The following is a 15,609-nucleotide window of genomic DNA, read 5'->3' as shown; positions in this document are numbered from 1 at the left end:
TATATATATATATATATATATATAGTTTGTGTTAATAAAATTTGTTTTATCATTACTTTAAAAAAAAATAATAATAATGTATAAAGAATTCCCGAGAATCACATGTTTTTAATTACTTTCTGTTTAAACACTTTAAGAACTAAATTATTTCAATTTCTTTTTCATTATATCTTTTTTTCTTAATTTTTTCTTAATTTAGACGAACAAATGTTGATACCAAGTAGATGCATATTCTTCCATGAGACCACGTGTTCATCGCCGAATCTTACACCTCAACAAGCGTGCGCCGTAGAATCGTCGGCTAGAAACAATCGCAATTTGAATGTCTTCTTGCTTTTCTTCGCGACGGAGCAGTTTTCTGAGAAGTCTAAGAGATACATCAAAATCTTAGAAACCTATGATAACGTGTATATAAGGAGAATACGTTTGTCTACATACATTATCGATACGCCAATAGAAGACTGGTTCTGGGCAAATATCCATAGATTATGGGAGAATCACGATTGGCTACATAAAGACTTTCATGATTATGTCCGGATGTTGACACTGTGGAAGTTTGGCGGTGTGTCGTTGAATTTGAACAGCGTGGTGCTGACGTGAGTTGGACTATTATCTCTTATCTTCAAGGCTTCAAAGTAAATTCAGCAACGGTAGACGAAATTGACTGATAATTTTCTAATAAATTTTTTGTTGACAAGTAACGATATATCTTGAATCAACATATGTTATAGTCAGTTCTTACTTCAAAACCGATTATCTGTTATAATGTCTAAGATACGGTTCTTGTAACACCTTAAATTTGTACTTAACGATTTCATATATAAAAATTAATTATAAATATTAGTTTTAAACTCTGTGAGATTCAAAATGTCATGATTCCAATGTGTACGAATAGATAAGTGTCAGTATCAGCGTCTACCAAATTCGCTGCAACAATTAAATAATAGCATATAAACACATTTAGATTTAAGTAAATAAATTAAAATTTATATTTAGATCACTGGATAAGCTAACTACTTTTGCGGGCGTGCAAGACAATCAAGACATGGATGTCGGTGTATTTGGCGTCGACACGAGTACAAATTTTGGAAGAAACTTTATCGACGCTTGTATGGAAATTATTAAAAGTACAAATGCAAATAGCTATTTACGACACAATATCACAAGAGTTATAACCGAAGCCGTATGGAAACTCTGTTATCAGCGAAACGTGAGTAGGATAACGAATTGGTTCATTTATTGTTAGTAAATAAGTCACTTTCGTCAGCGTGCTTCATTACTTCATGACGTATAATATTTCTGTCTCTTTCTTGCATGGTTTCTCACTCTCATCCTCAGTTTCACATTTTTCTTTCTCTTTCTCTCTATAATTTAAATTTAAAAATGTTATATAAAACAAATCTAAATTTGAATTCTATAATTTAAACTATAAAACTATTTTATTATATATATTAGCTGCGTACAGAAGAAAAGCTGCTTTATAATAGTTGCAAGGCTGCCTTTTCTGCTGAACGCAGCCATTTGTTATCGTTTGCATGGTCATTGGATTAACAAATCTTGTCACGTTAGGACGCATCATACAATTGATATGCATAACTAATGAAACCTCTGGTAAAAAATTTTTATATCTCTGTATAATATATTGTTCAGAATATTTATAATTTAAATTTCTGAAAAATATCCTTAAATGTATTCCAAATTTTATAAATTATTTATGATAGAATGAAAGATTTTAAAATGTTTCAAAATTCATATGTAAAGAATTCTGGAAAAATGTTGCAATTTTGTATTAAAATATCTCAGGAATTTTTCTAAAAAATTATGTAATTATATAGAATTCTAAAAAATTATATGAAGGATTCTAAGAAAACTTTTCGCCAAATTTAAATTACAATAGATTGATATGTGTACGAAAAGAATCGTAACAGAAATCATTTTACGTTACATGAATATTACCTTATTAGACAAATCTTTCCATGTATATGGTTCGCAGGACAAGGAATGTCGGCGGTTTACGATCTACCCACCGGAGAAGTTTTATCCGTCATTTCCTGATTCGCGGGAAGTTCACACAAACAAAACAAGAACGAAAGAAATGCTGAAAATAGAGAAAAACGCTATGACGATTCATTTGTTGAACAATTACAACCGAAGCACAGAAACAAATAATGTGGTGGCTTTCAAAATGGCGGCTGAACAAAATTGTCCGAAGATATACGAATTTGTCGGAAAAAGTTTTTTAAACTTATGACTTTAATACTATATTAATTGATACGTAGCACATATTGCAAATTGATACGTAAATATAACTGAGTAAAGTTTATAATAATTATTATTTATGATGTGGTTTGTATTGACGATATTAAATAAGAATATAAGAAAAAGCTTACTGTTCTAAATTTAATAATGTTATTCCGGCCTTTCATTTATAATAATTCGTCGTTTTTACGTCCTAGAATTTATGTATAAATATTTTCCGTTTTCATAAGTGAAAAATGAAAATATACATACGTAGGATGTCCTAAAACTGCTAAATATTTTGTGTGCTCGTACAGCGAAATAAACTGAGTCAAAAAATCCTTTATCAATTTTCGCAATAGTTAGGATAATATTAATTACTAAAAATTGCCTATTATTGATTTTCAACAATTTTTTATTCAAGTACACTATCAATCTTTAACAAAAAAACAAGTGACAAAAATTGTTTGTTTTCTTCTCATAGAGTTCTGAGAATTTTTTCAAGATTTGTTAATACTGCATTTTCTCATGTTGGTAAAAATAGTTGCTAATATATAAGAAAATGCAGTAATAAAAAAATTGATAAAAATTATGAAAACATTCTTAGAGCTCTGTGAGAAGAAAATAAACAATTTTTTTCTCTTGCTGTTTTTCTGTAAAGTTTATAATACTCGAGTAAAAAAATTATTGAAAATCAGTTCAACGATTTTTAGTAATTAATATCTTGTTAACTATTACGAAAATCGCAAAATGGTAGAGGATTTTTCGACTCAGTTTAGTCGGCGATTCTATCAGCACACGAAATATTTGGCGGTCATTTTGGGACACCCTGTATATGCTAAGATTATTTTCTCATTTAAAGACTCCAAATACGTTAAAGATATTTATTTTTTAAATTATCGTGGTTTTTTGTTCGTTATTAAGATTTCGGAGGCTCGAAATCTTATACGTATTGATATAAATTTGTTAAGAATGTGTTACACATATTTTTAATATAATAATAAAATTATGAAAAAATTACAAATTATTCCAAACTATGTTTAAAAATAATACGACAAATTTGATGATGGTTCACTATCTGGATCATAAGTTATTTATAAATAGTTATTACTTTTTTAATCCGCTCTAATAAAAATATATAAAAATGTATTATAAAATAAATAATAAAAATCTCAATTTTTTGATATAAGTTATATATTAAGTTATATTCAAGATTATTTACGTAGAGTTACATTGTGATGAAATATAGTTGTCTTCTCTGTGCGTGTGCGTATGTGTGCGCGTGTGTGTGTGTGTGTGTTTATGTGTAAATAAACGAAATATTTATTTGTTCAATATCTCTATAACTATCACTAATCAGTGAATCGCAATAAAACTGCATAAATTATTTTGAATATTTAAATTAGAAAAAAAGCTTATAAAAAAAAACGTAATTTTTTAATCATTTTTAAATTTTAATTTTTAATAAAAATAATAACAAATTAAATAAACTACAAAAATGTGTTATTAAACAAAAATAAAATCTTATTCACATAACTTTCGTATGTATATATAATAGTTTATTTGAGGTGTAAATATTAAACATACTTCCAAATTTAATTTTCTTTGCAGGGACTGTACATTTAATACATCCTTAAATCACTCTGCATAAATATAATTAGTTCTTAACACAGTATTAAAAATTCATAATTTATTATTATATTTATTATATACTTTATAAATAAAAATTCATATTTATGACGCAACAATTAATATCATATATAAGTTCCTCCAAAACTACCCGATAAAAAATTTTTTATACATCAATATGTATAAATATGTATAAACATACCTAAATATGCATAAATGTTCATAATCATATATAATTAAATATGAAAAATGTCCATATAACTTTCTTTTGAAATACTTTTTAGTATACTAAAAATAATAATAATATTAAGACAACATCAAAAATAGTTAATGGGACAATTTTCGTATTATTTGTTTTAGAAAAAATCAAGTTTGGAAAAAATGCAACAAAATTTGCTCATACATAACTATGTATAATTTTACATGCAATTATATATGAACAGTTTTTTACATTTCTCCAAATTTGATTTTTTCTAAAACAAACAATGCGAAAATTTTTTATACTTTCTCATTATTATTATTTTTAGTACACTAAAAAATAATTTTACAAATGAAAGAAGGATGTATGAACATGTATAAACATATCTCATACATAATTATATATCTTTATAAATATTTATACATGTTATGTATGTTTATACATATTTATATATTCATGCATGAAAAATTTCTTACTAGGTATTATTATATATTTTTTTGTACGTGTTTACGTGAATAATTAAATAAATGTAGTGGTCCTATTTTCGATTTTCCTGTATGTTTTATACATGTAAATTTATATAGTTTAAATTTAAATTTATATTTATTTGCATGTAAAATATATTCTGAGAAGGAAAATCACCATTCATGTCTCACGACCTTCTCTATATTTCAAAGCTTTTTAAGGTTCATATAAAAAGAATAAAAGAGGTATAAATTTTGATCACAAAAACTCTTTGCTATAATTTACATAAGAGAATAATTTTTATTTTTATTTTTAATTAATTAAAGCAGAGAATAAGCAAATTATCATTAAATTATTATTTTCTAACTTACTGACATCAAAAAGCTTTGAAATTATAAGAAAAAAAAAACAAGATTTAAACGACAATTTTCCTTCTTGGAATATATTCTATGTATAAAAACACATAAATTTACGAAATTATTGTAGGTAAAGAGGCGATATTAAATATATTTACTTTACATAGAAATTCTTTATTATGTAAACTTACGTTCGTCGTTACGTGACATCGTTTGATTTGTGATGTCATTAACATTTCATGCGCAGAAATGATGCTTTATTACATGGCGTTCACGTTGAATTATCAATTTGAAATAGAACTTATCTCGGTAATATTTTTAGAGAAGCGGATCCGATTTTACAATTTTAGTTGAGGTTATGTTGCTACTGAATGACAATGTAAACAGACACAAAGAAATGAGAAAAAATTGCCGATACGTCGCTTACGTATGATCGCGACGCATGTATTCTGATAATCTTTACTCCCGTTATCAATTCATGAGTAAAATCGTGCAATGGCCGCTTGACTTGATGATAATTTTCGCGCTGAGATTCGATCATTCGATCGTGAAGTACCTGATGCAGAACACGATACTGCTGCGCGTTTCAAGAACATTGACGACGCGAAACTCAACCGTTCTTCTTTCGCACAGCACACGTATCGGACAAATAAGTACATTAGACGCGGTAATGGCACAACGAATCTTCAAAGGTCATAAAGATCACTATAATGGCATTACAATCGATTCCGTTGAGGAGGCCTGCGACAATAAAATATTTGCACAGCGTCTTAAAGGTAGAGACGCATTAAAATGAATAGTTTCGGAAATAATTGTTTGCTTCCATACTTTTTCCCCACCCTGTATATATATATATATATATATATATATGAGACTGCATTATAAAAAAAATTAGTCAATAATTTTCTTTTCAAATTTGCTAAACTTTACTTGCAAAGTATACATTTATAAGTTAAAATTATTTCTTCATTGAGTTCTCATATTCCATGTTTGTTATCTCATTAAAAGGATATTATGTAAAGAAATAAATTTGATATATTATAGCAGAATATATTTTAGAAATCATAAGAAATAACACACATATAATTTATAAATATCTTTATAGATTCTTTGGAGCAATGGATAAAGGATAAAAGACGCACTATATGGTTTCGTGTGCACATACCGCATACCGAATGGGTTCCGATATTAACAGGGCATGGTTTCATTTTTCATCATTCCAAAGAAGAATATGTTATGTTATATCGTTGGTTGCCTACTAACGAGGAATGTAATGTCCCAAAATATGCACATACATACTTAGGTGTTGGTGCGTTTGTGTTCAATAAGAATACTAGTGAAATTCTTGTCATTAAAGAAAAATATGCTCCTACTAAAACAAGTTGGAAACTTCCAGGAGGCTATGTAGAACCAGGTAGCTTAATATAAAACACTGTGCATATATTAGTTTACTATTTTATATAGACAACATATATATTTATATTGTCAGGAGAAGATATTGAAACAGCAGCCAAGAGAGAAGTTTTAGAAGAAACAGGAATTCAGGCAGATTTCAAATGTTTAATATCTTTCAGACACGGGCATGATTATTCTTTTGGATGCTCGGATATATATATGATTGCGTACTTAACACCTCAAAATTTTGAAATTGATAGATGTAAACGGGAGATTTCAGAATGCAAATGGATGAAGGTAAATGTTATACTACAAGATTTTTTTCTTACATTGCCAAAAATCGCAAGAATTATATTTGTTTTAAATTTATACATGATCTTAACAAAATCTGCAAATATATATATTTGATATAAAATTGAACTGTGTTGCGATACTAATGTGCAGCATCTATATCCCTAAGTGTTGCATAATTGTTTCAATTTATAAACTTCTATTATTTTTCTAGCTAAGTGATTTCATGCAACATCCAGAAGTACATGCAAATAACAAAACTTTAGCAGCAAAAACAACAGATTTTCTTCAACATCAAATGGGCATAGTTGCAAATTATGGAATACATCCCATTACTAAAAAGCAGATATGTGTGTATAGTGTGCAGAATACAGACATTGGAAATACATCTGTAGAATAAACTTTAGAAACAAATGTATATATATATATATAAATAAAATGAAATACTAGAGATTCTAAGTAATTATGTAAAAAAAAACATGCATATATATTTAAGGTTTTTTGTTATTACCGTTATAGAAATAAACGTATAAGATAATAACAAAAATAATATAACTAATATAATTAAATTATATTATATATTAAATATTGTAAACAAAACATTAAATTTTTGTCTAATAAATTATATAATCTTAAGAATTATTTTATATTATATCACATATATCACAATAAGTCACATAAGATCTAAGTTTTTATGTGCATTACAGTTATAAATATTTTTTATCTCACAATTATTATTGATGTACAATGCTGATGTACTATGCTAAACAATCTACTTTAAAGGAAATTCCATCTTATTTGCTTTATAAGATTACACTTACATGATTATATTTATATTATACTTTTTTGATTACTGTTATATAAAATCCCCGCAACACTCGCGGTCTCGCGTAAAGTACGCGGTAGTGTCGATGCCGCTTGTCTTGGCGCCGAGACACTACCGTGTCTCCTGATAATACTTATATGTCCTAACATGTAGTTACCGTTTAATTTGTAATAATATTAGAAACGTGTGACATAAATTTTAATAGTATTGCCACAACCAGGAAAATTTACAAAATTAATGATAAACAGTAAGAAAAACTGTATGTAAACATATTTCTACCAAAAAATTATTGTGAACTATTAATATAATTTTTGTCAATTAGTATTTCAATTAAATTTAATTTTCTTAAGGAATCATAGAATTTAGTGCGATGAACGTTACTACTGTGGCAATAATGGGTGGCATACACCACTGATAAAAGGATGGACGCGGAGCTGCAGTCATAGAAAGAATAACCCAACTCGTGAAACGTAATATATTACTTAATATAAGCGAACGGTATCCTTTGTGCTTAGGAGAAATCTGTACGATACCTAATGTACTGCACCCAGCCAATATTATCCAACTTACTATATGGACAGGATCTTCTGTGGAGAGTCTCATATCGTAGCTGTAATAAGTATGTCTATTTTTGTTAACTAATTTTTATGAAATTTAATTTTGATTTTAAGAGTCCTGTTTTCTCATTATAGTTACATTAAAGTATGATTAATTGATTATACTTTTCGCTTCTATCACAATTTGATGTTAAATCGAGAATTTTAATACATACCTGAAATTTTTTGCCCAAACTAGGACAGATGGAATTGCTGGGATTGCAGCAAAACTATACAACAGAAATAGGAGAAGGCGATTGTATATCTCTTGACCGATACTTTTCTGACTAGTATTTAACTGATCATTTTCTCCTTCACTTTTTGCATTCTTCCAACGTTTAAATAAATTGAAATGTTGGAGTGGGGCCAATAATATGTCCTCTAAATAATCTTCGTACATCCTTGTTAATTTTAAAAAGTGAAGAAATACCGAAATGAGCATACTAAGAGCTGCGCATGTTATTGGAATTAGAGATTGTATGAAAAAAGTTGTAATATATGGAAGCTGATTTAAACCACTCAATAACCAATCTGACCATGTTATTGAGAACGCTATTGCACGTGCTAAGAACCTACAAAGAATATGACTTAGAAAAATATTTTAATCCATCAATTTGACCATTTTTTCAATATGCAATTAAATACAAGAGAATATTTTTATTTTAGTATAAATAAAAGAACTGTACCTGACAGCTATTCCATGTGCAACAGAACCAAGAAATATAACGGAGAAACATACACCGACGGCAGATATACCAATAATACATAAAGCGATGACAGTTTCGTAAGTAACACTGAAGACAAAGGATAATATTATGGTAATGATTATTGTCGGTAGCACATCTGAATTGCAATGTACCCTTAAAGAAATAATAAGAAGGAGTAAACTAATAATGGCTGTGTAAAGCAATGGCCACCGATCCCGTACTCTACACGAAATTTTATCGATGATTCCTCCAGGTTGAATATTAATCATATAAATGCATTCTGGTTCTAATGTCATTCTTAAACTTGCTGTATCATTGGGACGTCCATAGAGAGTCTGCATTTTCATCGTTTTCGGACCATCGTCTCTGCATTGTAATTAAATATATGTAAAAAGAGCTTATACAAAGCTCGATTTATTATGAAATACACTTACGTATTCGTAAAGATTTCCAATTGAGTCGATCCTACATTCGATGATTCTACTAACTCGACAATGGCATGATGTTTAACACAATTCGGCGATTTGAACTCGATTGTGACTGCGTCTATGATGTTGGGAAGTGTTATATAATATCTTATACTTCCCTTGACAGTTTCAATTAAATTAGGTCCACGAAAACCAAAGAGATATTTAGGATGTATGAATCTATTTCTTGTAGATTCCATTCGATTATTATAAAAATAGGAATCAAAATTGACTGTAAGTTGTTTCTCCAAATCATCGGGAGTTAATTTTACAACGGCATGAGTAATGTGTGGATATTTTATCTCTCTTAGATTTAAATCAACAGTCCTTCTCGCTCGATATAAAGGATCGGGTAAAATTCTTGTTTTATTTGTCAAACTCCAACCCCATTCACTGAAAAATACATATATTAAACTTATTAATAAATAATAATTTCTTTCATGATAGAAGTATATAATTCAATATTACCAAATTCTTTTTTGCTCTTGTTTTTTTAATGCTGAGCATACGAACAGCCAATCCTTGCTTTGTAAATTTATTGTATCAATGGTTAAGAAGTCAGATTTGTGAAATAATTCCACCGCAAGATATATAACGGATGATCTTTTAATTCCATTATTATTCCAGACATACTGTTGAGGTACACTCATCCATTCAGCGTCGGTTTCAAATCGAACTTTATCTGGATAATTATACATTTTTTTGCCAGAAGTGTGCTGAAATTTTATACATTAAAATTCATTAATTTATTTTAGCACTTAATATTTTAGCAATTCCAAAATTTATGATTATTAAATATCTTTTTGTGTGACTGTGCGATATTATATATAAGTAACTGAGTTGATTAAATCCTGATTTTAGCATCTATAATAATTACTTACTTTTAAGAAGTGATAAGATAAGGACTTCATTTTTAAATCAGGATTTGATGTAATTTTAGGCGGTTTTTCCAACTGATTCACAGAATCAAATAGCGACCGCACAATTACAAATACTAATTGTTTACACCATAGAATACTTAAATGATCTGTGGATTTCCAAACACATGGTACACTCGTGGAAAGAACATTTATATCCGCCATACGATCGAAAGCTGCGATAGAAGGTACAAGTATATCACGTGGTCCACCTCCAACTGACACTATCTTTACTCCTGCATCCTTAATTTTATGCAAATGTCTTTCTAATTCATAATAATAATTTGCAAAGACACTATCAAAAACTAAGAAGGGAGTATGAGGAGTAGCCAAATTTATTATCATATTTGCTAATGATGCGTTCATATTTGGTGCTAATAATAGAGCTCCTTTTGCTATAATACCACCCTGAAAGTAATGCCAGTAAATTTCAATCATTCTTTATAGCACATATCTGTATTTCTTACCATAGAATGACCAATTAATACAACATTGTCCATTCTGCCCTTATACAACGCTAGTATTGCCTTTATACAATGTGAGACATACTCAGTTTGTTCCATAAGTACACCTAGCATTAATAAAAATTACAACAGCAGTTGATATTATGTACACAGGTATCAATATATTAATAATTTTTTAAATATCTTTTTATTATTTTTTTGTCATACCTCCATACAATGCAGAATAATCCTTACTGAATGAAACAGTAAAAAAGTCAAAGTGGAAGGAAGCTGTGCGGCTTTTTCTTAAACTTACTGAAGCAATAGATCGTACTAAAATAAAAGAAAAAAAATATAAGTAGACTTCTGAAGATCTGTTTTGAAATAATAAAAATCTGTCATATCAAACTAAGTCGCTAATATATTATTAAATATAAACCTTGCTCGTGAGAACCAGCATTGCCTGGTATGAAAAGAACTGGTATACCAGAAAAATGCATTCTTCTCAATTTTTCAGTTAGAATGCCTTCTCCATAAGCATATAATCCAAACCGTGGATATTTCGCTTCAATATCGTTTTTTAAAGATATTTTCTGAAATATAATAAGTTATTTAAAAATTCATAAAAAAATTTATACATATTTAGCATTCCACTAAAAATATTCTTTGTTTTTATATTTAATAAATAAAAAACTTGTTATCATTTCTTCATGTTCTGATGGAAAAATGAAGTAAGATATTTGATAAGTCTAATTGAAAAAAGCAAACTTAATACCACTTAGGGCCAGTTGTTCCACCTTTTAGTAAATTTTACCTGTGAGGTAAATCTGGTAATCCACGCATGTGATCGAGTAATCTTGCTACTTACCCAACAGATAAAATTTACCAAAAGGTGGAACAACTGACCCTTAATAGATTAGAGGTCTGTTTTTTATAATTAAATCAATATATACTTCTTATTTAAATAGGTATATATTCAAAATTTGACAAAGACAAAAAGGAAAATTCTAGTTCAATCTAGTACATTAATAAAAAACAAACTTAGGGTTCTAGATACATGTATTAAAATGGATTAAAGTATAATCTCTATTCTTATAGCAGGCTATCTCCAATAGTTCATAAAAACTAGTATCATGTATGATTTACAAGTCCACATACCACATATTGCGGGTACTCAAACATATACGTCATTTCACAAGTATTCTCCTCAAAGTCAGTCACATATCTTGTAACCCCGAGAACGTACAGCAGAGTGATCATAATAAAAAATGGTGCTAGCGAACCGTAGATAATTAACCATTTAAAAGAAATCATTTTGAGTATCTGTCCTCTATCAAACCTTTAAGTAGAAAATATTTATTATTTGCTTTAACACACTGACCGGTTTAATACTGACATTTCTATCCTTTGAAACCGTTAGAAGGAATTTTTCATAGATTACAATTTGAATAATAAAATTAAAGTTATATAAAGAATAGAAAGTACAGAAACTTAATCAATTCGCTGAAATACATAAAGATATCTTATAAAAATAAAAAGTATATACCAGGATAGATTCCTATTACTTCCGTCGGATTCATCGACCTTCATTGGGACTATAGGTTATAATTTCTTTCAATATTAAAAAAAACGCCAATTCGAATAAAATTTGACGCATGCGCAGCGCATCATAGAACTGCTTTTATATCTCATTTTCAACGCAGAAACGCCGAGAGCGCCAGCGACTGATTGTTTTATTTTGGAACTGACCAATCGCATTTGCTGTTCAACAGAATTGACCAATCACGGTTGACATTGGACGCGTTCAGCAGACTCAACTGTCGTGGAGTGGATCCGTGAGCGCTAGCTGCTATTGGATGATCTAGAAGAATACATCAATAGCAGCGAATGCTCACAGATCCGCTCCACAACAGTTGAGTCTACTGAACGCGACCATTAATCGATCGATTAAAGGTGCGGTCCACTTAACGCTACAAATGCTTCGAAACGTTTTATTGACCAATTGGAAGAAAGAATTTTACTAATTGACCAATTAAAAAATGCTTTGAAGCATTTGTAGCATTAGTGCCCATTTCCACCAATGTAGATTAACTTTAATCTTGGTTCAAACTCTTCCTATTTTTCTAATCTTTAGAACTAGAAAAAGACGAAGAGTAAGTTGAACCCAGATTAAAGTTAATCTATGGGTGCATACAGTACTACAACCGCTCACTGAGCGCTCAGTGAGCTCTTATATCTAATTGGTGTATATTTTTAGATCTAATGGAATATGCCAATCAAATGCAAGAGCTCACTGAGCGCTCAGTGAGCGGGTGTAGTACTGAATGCACCCATTGTTCATTAACCGCTTTCTGCGCGGCTAAACATCATGGCTGATCTAGTCGAAGCCGTTGGACCACGTGTTTTTCATTGATTTGTATGTGTATAACTGGCGATAAGGTATTTTACTTTTTTAAATTTTTATTAAGACTATTTTTTCCTCAACATAATTGAATAAATGGATTCTTGTCTAATTACCATAATTATTAAATAATGCAATAATGTTGAGCACGACGGTATTAATATGCTAACGACTGCGTTTGTAATTACCACATGGTCGCGATCAAATAGAAGAAGGATAAAAAAGAAAACAGAAATATTGCGTCAAGTGTACAGAGCAGATAGTCAATACAACATTTAAGTATAGACAATACATAAAAAATGAAACGAGAGAATTCAAATTCGCAAGTGAAAACGCGAAAGCGGAAACGAACGAGTTCTGAGACAGAGACGATAGAGTCAAAGGAATTCAACTTGAAGGATCTATCGAAAAAACAAATTCTAGAATGCATTTCTGCGATTTTGGATATGACTCTTGAACAGTTAAAAGAGACGAACAATCTTCTCGCTGAGGAGGCTCGGCCGATATTTATACAAGTGACTAGTGTCAGAGTGCCAGAGATGCCTCGTAGACAAATGAGAATGTAAGTGAATTTATGGATCTTAAGAGATTTCACTTTCTTTTTATTAAAACTTCACATGATTATATATTCTAATTGCCAATGGATCCTTATGAGATTTTCTGATTATAAATCTTGTAATGATGATACCTTATGCATAATAAAAATTATTAAGTTTCTGTCAAATTTCTAATTAAAATTTATATTTCTCTTTATAGATTGTTGCCATATTCAATAGTGGCCCCGGATGATGAAGTAGCTTTATTCGTTAGTGATTTAGAAAAAGGAAGAAGAAAGGATTATGAACCGACGGTGGAACATTATAAAAATTTATTAGACAAGCATGGATGCACTCGTGTGAATGAGATAATACCTATAAATCGTGTGAAAACCGAATTCGATCAATTTGAATTGAAGAAAAAGCTTTTATCCAGTTATGATCACTTTCTTGTTGACGGTCGTATTGCTGGTCATATGTCCCATTTATTAGGAAAAATTTTTTCCAAAAGACGAAAGCTACCAACTTCAGTCAGAATGGAAAGCAAGGACTTGAAACACGAGATTGATTATGCATTGAGAAAAACCAGTATGCAGCTTCATTCCCATGGCGATACTCATTTGATGCAAGTAGGGAATACACGTATGAAAAAGAAAAGAGTTTTGAAAAATGTATTGGCCGTTTGTGAAGAATTGTCTAAAAACTATCCTGGTGGTTGGACAAACATACGAGCGCTCCGATTGAAAGGCACAAACAGTCTAGCATTGCCTTTTTATATGACGTTAAGTAAGTTGAAATATAGATTTAATTTATATATTGACGACATTTATTGTTTCTATAAATAAATTAATGAATTTCAGAGAATAAAAACACTGTTGATCCAAGTACAATTGCGGTACAGCCAAAGAGACCTAAAGCTTACCACGATGTAGAAGGAGAGCTTTCAACATTCATAAGTAATACCACAGTCATGGTTAAACCTGAAGGTACAGTCATACTCAAAAAGGAACGGACCAAGAAGAATAAATCAAGTAAAAAAATCACAAAGGAAAAAACTGAAAATTGAACGGAAATTCCAATAAAATGGAAATTCTGTTGTTACTTTGTATTTTAAAAAATCTTGTAAAAAAAAGTAAGAAATGGTATAATCACAAAAACTTTCTAAATATATAATATTACATATGTTATTTAAGTTTAATATTAATTTAATCAACATTAAATTTCACAAATATTTTTATATATATATTGTCTCTAGTTCAATTATTGTATCTAAGAAAATAATTAGATAAACATGTAACACTACTTTAGAAATTATTGACATAGCTCTGCCTTTTCAAATTTCATGAATAGAAACTGTTTATGCTATTTTTATTTTTGTTTAATTTTGCTTTATTTAAAATTCTGAGGCTAGATTCAAATTCAGCAACTTTCCAAAAACCCTTAAAAAAGATTTTCTGTAAATTATTTTATTAAAAAGCTCCTCAAAGAGTTAAATATTATGATAATTACGTTAGAGGACATTATCTCTTGGATACCATTATTTGGTTAATAAAGGCAGTTATTGCTTAACAAATTTCTTTTTTATTGATATACTAGATTATGTGCAAATACTTGAAATTGTGAGGAACATTTCCTTCATAATACTAATAGTCAATACAAAATAGTCTGATCCTTCTTAGATATACTTTGATATCCATTAGCGGGTAATGTTGGCAAACTGTTGGCGACACCGTTAGAATTTTGTATGCTCTTGTACACATTTGTCGCATCTATGACCACTTCAATCTCTTGAAAGTTTTGAAGTCTCTGAATATCTTTGTCTTTCCTCAGTCTAGTATTGGGCAACTTTCGTAGTTTCTGGATTTGATGCGAATTGACATCTAGCTCCTTGCAACATAGACACAACAGAGCCTGATATGTTAACTCGCTTCGTGGTAATTCCACCTCTATGAAATCTGAATCCGGTGTATTGGCAATTCGGATTTTCAGTACCAATTCTAAAAATATATTAAAATACAATTTTATATATATATATATATATATATACATACTACTGCAGCTATAGTATATAATAGACTATATATAGTTCCTTTAAAAACAATTTTGTTTCAATTTATTATATATATATGTATATATATATATA

General features: G+C 29.4%; 4 protein-coding genes and 1 long non-coding RNA gene across 6 annotated transcripts in view; 2 read left to right on the top strand and 3 right to left on the bottom strand.

Moving 5' to 3' along the window:
• The window catches only part of LOC108761228 (uncharacterized), a 21,917-nt gene extending 14,912 nt beyond the window's left edge, over positions 1-7,005 (top strand). The window contains exons 5-11 of the mRNA XM_018507646.1: positions 200-596; positions 997-1,210; positions 1,994-2,220; positions 5,521-5,663; positions 5,993-6,301; positions 6,377-6,579; positions 6,788-7,005. Of these exons, the coding sequence (XP_018363148.1) occupies positions 200-596; positions 997-1,210; positions 1,994-2,220; positions 5,521-5,663; positions 5,993-6,301; positions 6,377-6,579; positions 6,788-6,973 (1,679 nt within the window). The 3' untranslated portion in view covers positions 6,974-7,005. The remainder of the gene's footprint in view (positions 1-199; positions 597-996; positions 1,211-1,993; positions 2,221-5,520; positions 5,664-5,992; positions 6,302-6,376; positions 6,580-6,787) is intronic.
• On the bottom strand, positions 1,265-5,538 carry LOC108761235 (uncharacterized). The gene is made up of 3 exons (XR_001940115.1): positions 5,079-5,538; positions 1,957-2,098; positions 1,265-1,364 (listed from the first exon to the last, which is right to left on the bottom strand). It is a non-coding gene; the product is annotated as an uncharacterized LOC108761235 (long non-coding RNA).
• Positions 7,006-7,744: 739 nt separating the features above from the next.
• PGAP1 (GPI inositol-deacylase) lies at positions 7,745-12,119 on the bottom strand. Its single transcript, XM_018507127.1, has 11 exons — positions 12,076-12,119; positions 11,688-11,868; positions 10,969-11,122; positions 10,758-10,862; positions 10,554-10,657; positions 10,051-10,494; positions 9,638-9,885; positions 9,137-9,562; positions 8,682-9,068; positions 8,172-8,567; positions 7,745-8,009 (listed from the first exon to the last, which is right to left on the bottom strand). Exons 1-11 carry the CDS (start codon positions 12,117-12,119, stop codon positions 7,745-7,747), a joined length of 2,754 nt encoding a protein of 917 aa, XP_018362629.1.
• A 769-nt stretch (positions 12,120-12,888) lies between these two features.
• LOC108760886 (ribosomal L1 domain-containing protein CG13096) lies at positions 12,889-14,592 on the top strand. 2 transcript variants are annotated; one of them, XM_018507166.1, is made up of 4 exons: positions 12,897-12,968; positions 13,140-13,492; positions 13,687-14,252; positions 14,327-14,592. In XM_018507166.1, exons 2-4 carry the CDS (start codon positions 13,230-13,232, stop codon positions 14,530-14,532), a joined length of 1,035 nt encoding a protein of 344 aa, XP_018362668.1. In that variant the 5' UTR covers positions 12,897-12,968; positions 13,140-13,229; the 3' UTR covers positions 14,533-14,592. The 2 variants fall into 2 exon arrangements, with proteins under 2 accessions (XP_018362660.1, XP_018362668.1); XM_018507158.1 differs by having other exon boundaries at positions 12,889-13,492.
• A 388-nt stretch (positions 14,593-14,980) lies between these two features.
• LOC108760909 (ankyrin repeat domain-containing protein 40) overlaps positions 14,981-15,609 on the bottom strand; it is a 1,965-nt gene continuing 1,336 nt past the window's right edge. The window contains exon 3 of the mRNA XM_018507189.1: positions 14,981-15,463. Coding sequence (XP_018362691.1) covers positions 15,117-15,463 — 347 coding nt within the window. The 3' untranslated portion in view covers positions 14,981-15,116. The remainder of the gene's footprint in view (positions 15,464-15,609) is intronic.

This window comes from Trachymyrmex cornetzi, unplaced genomic scaffold (assembly GCF_001594075.2).
Source record: "Trachymyrmex cornetzi isolate Tcor2-1 unplaced genomic scaffold, Tcor1.1 scaffold109, whole genome shotgun sequence".
NCBI classification, from domain to species: domain Eukaryota; kingdom Metazoa; phylum Arthropoda; class Insecta; order Hymenoptera; family Formicidae; genus Trachymyrmex; species Trachymyrmex cornetzi.
This window is presented reverse-complemented; position numbering and strand designations above follow the sequence as displayed.

What these genes read in the sequence shown, in the direction of transcription:
- LOC108760886 (XM_018507158.1), top strand. Translation starts at nt 13,230, where the DNA reads ATGAAACGAGAGAATTCAAATTCGCAAGTGAAAACGCGAAAGCGGAAA. An exon ending in CCTCGTAGACAAATGAGAAT is followed by an intron (nt 13,493 to 13,686) that starts GTAAGTGAATTT and finishes TTCTCTTTATAG; the next exon opens with ATTGTTGCCATATTCAATAG. An exon ending in GCCTTTTTATATGACGTTAA is followed by an intron (nt 14,253 to 14,326) that starts GTAAGTTGAAAT and finishes AATGAATTTCAG; the next exon opens with AGAATAAAAACACTGTTGAT.
- PGAP1 (XM_018507127.1), bottom strand. Translation starts at nt 12,119, where the DNA reads ATGAAGGTCGATGAATCCGACGGAAGTAATAGGAATCTATCCTG. An exon ending in TTATTCTGCATTGTATGGAG is followed by an intron (nt 10,658 to 10,757) that starts GTATGACAAAAA and finishes TATTAATGCTAG; the next exon opens with GTGTACTTATGGAACAAACT. An exon ending in GCACATGGAATAGCTGTCAG is followed by an intron (nt 8,568 to 8,681) that starts GTACAGTTCTTT and finishes TATTCTTTGTAG; the next exon opens with GTTCTTAGCACGTGCAATAG.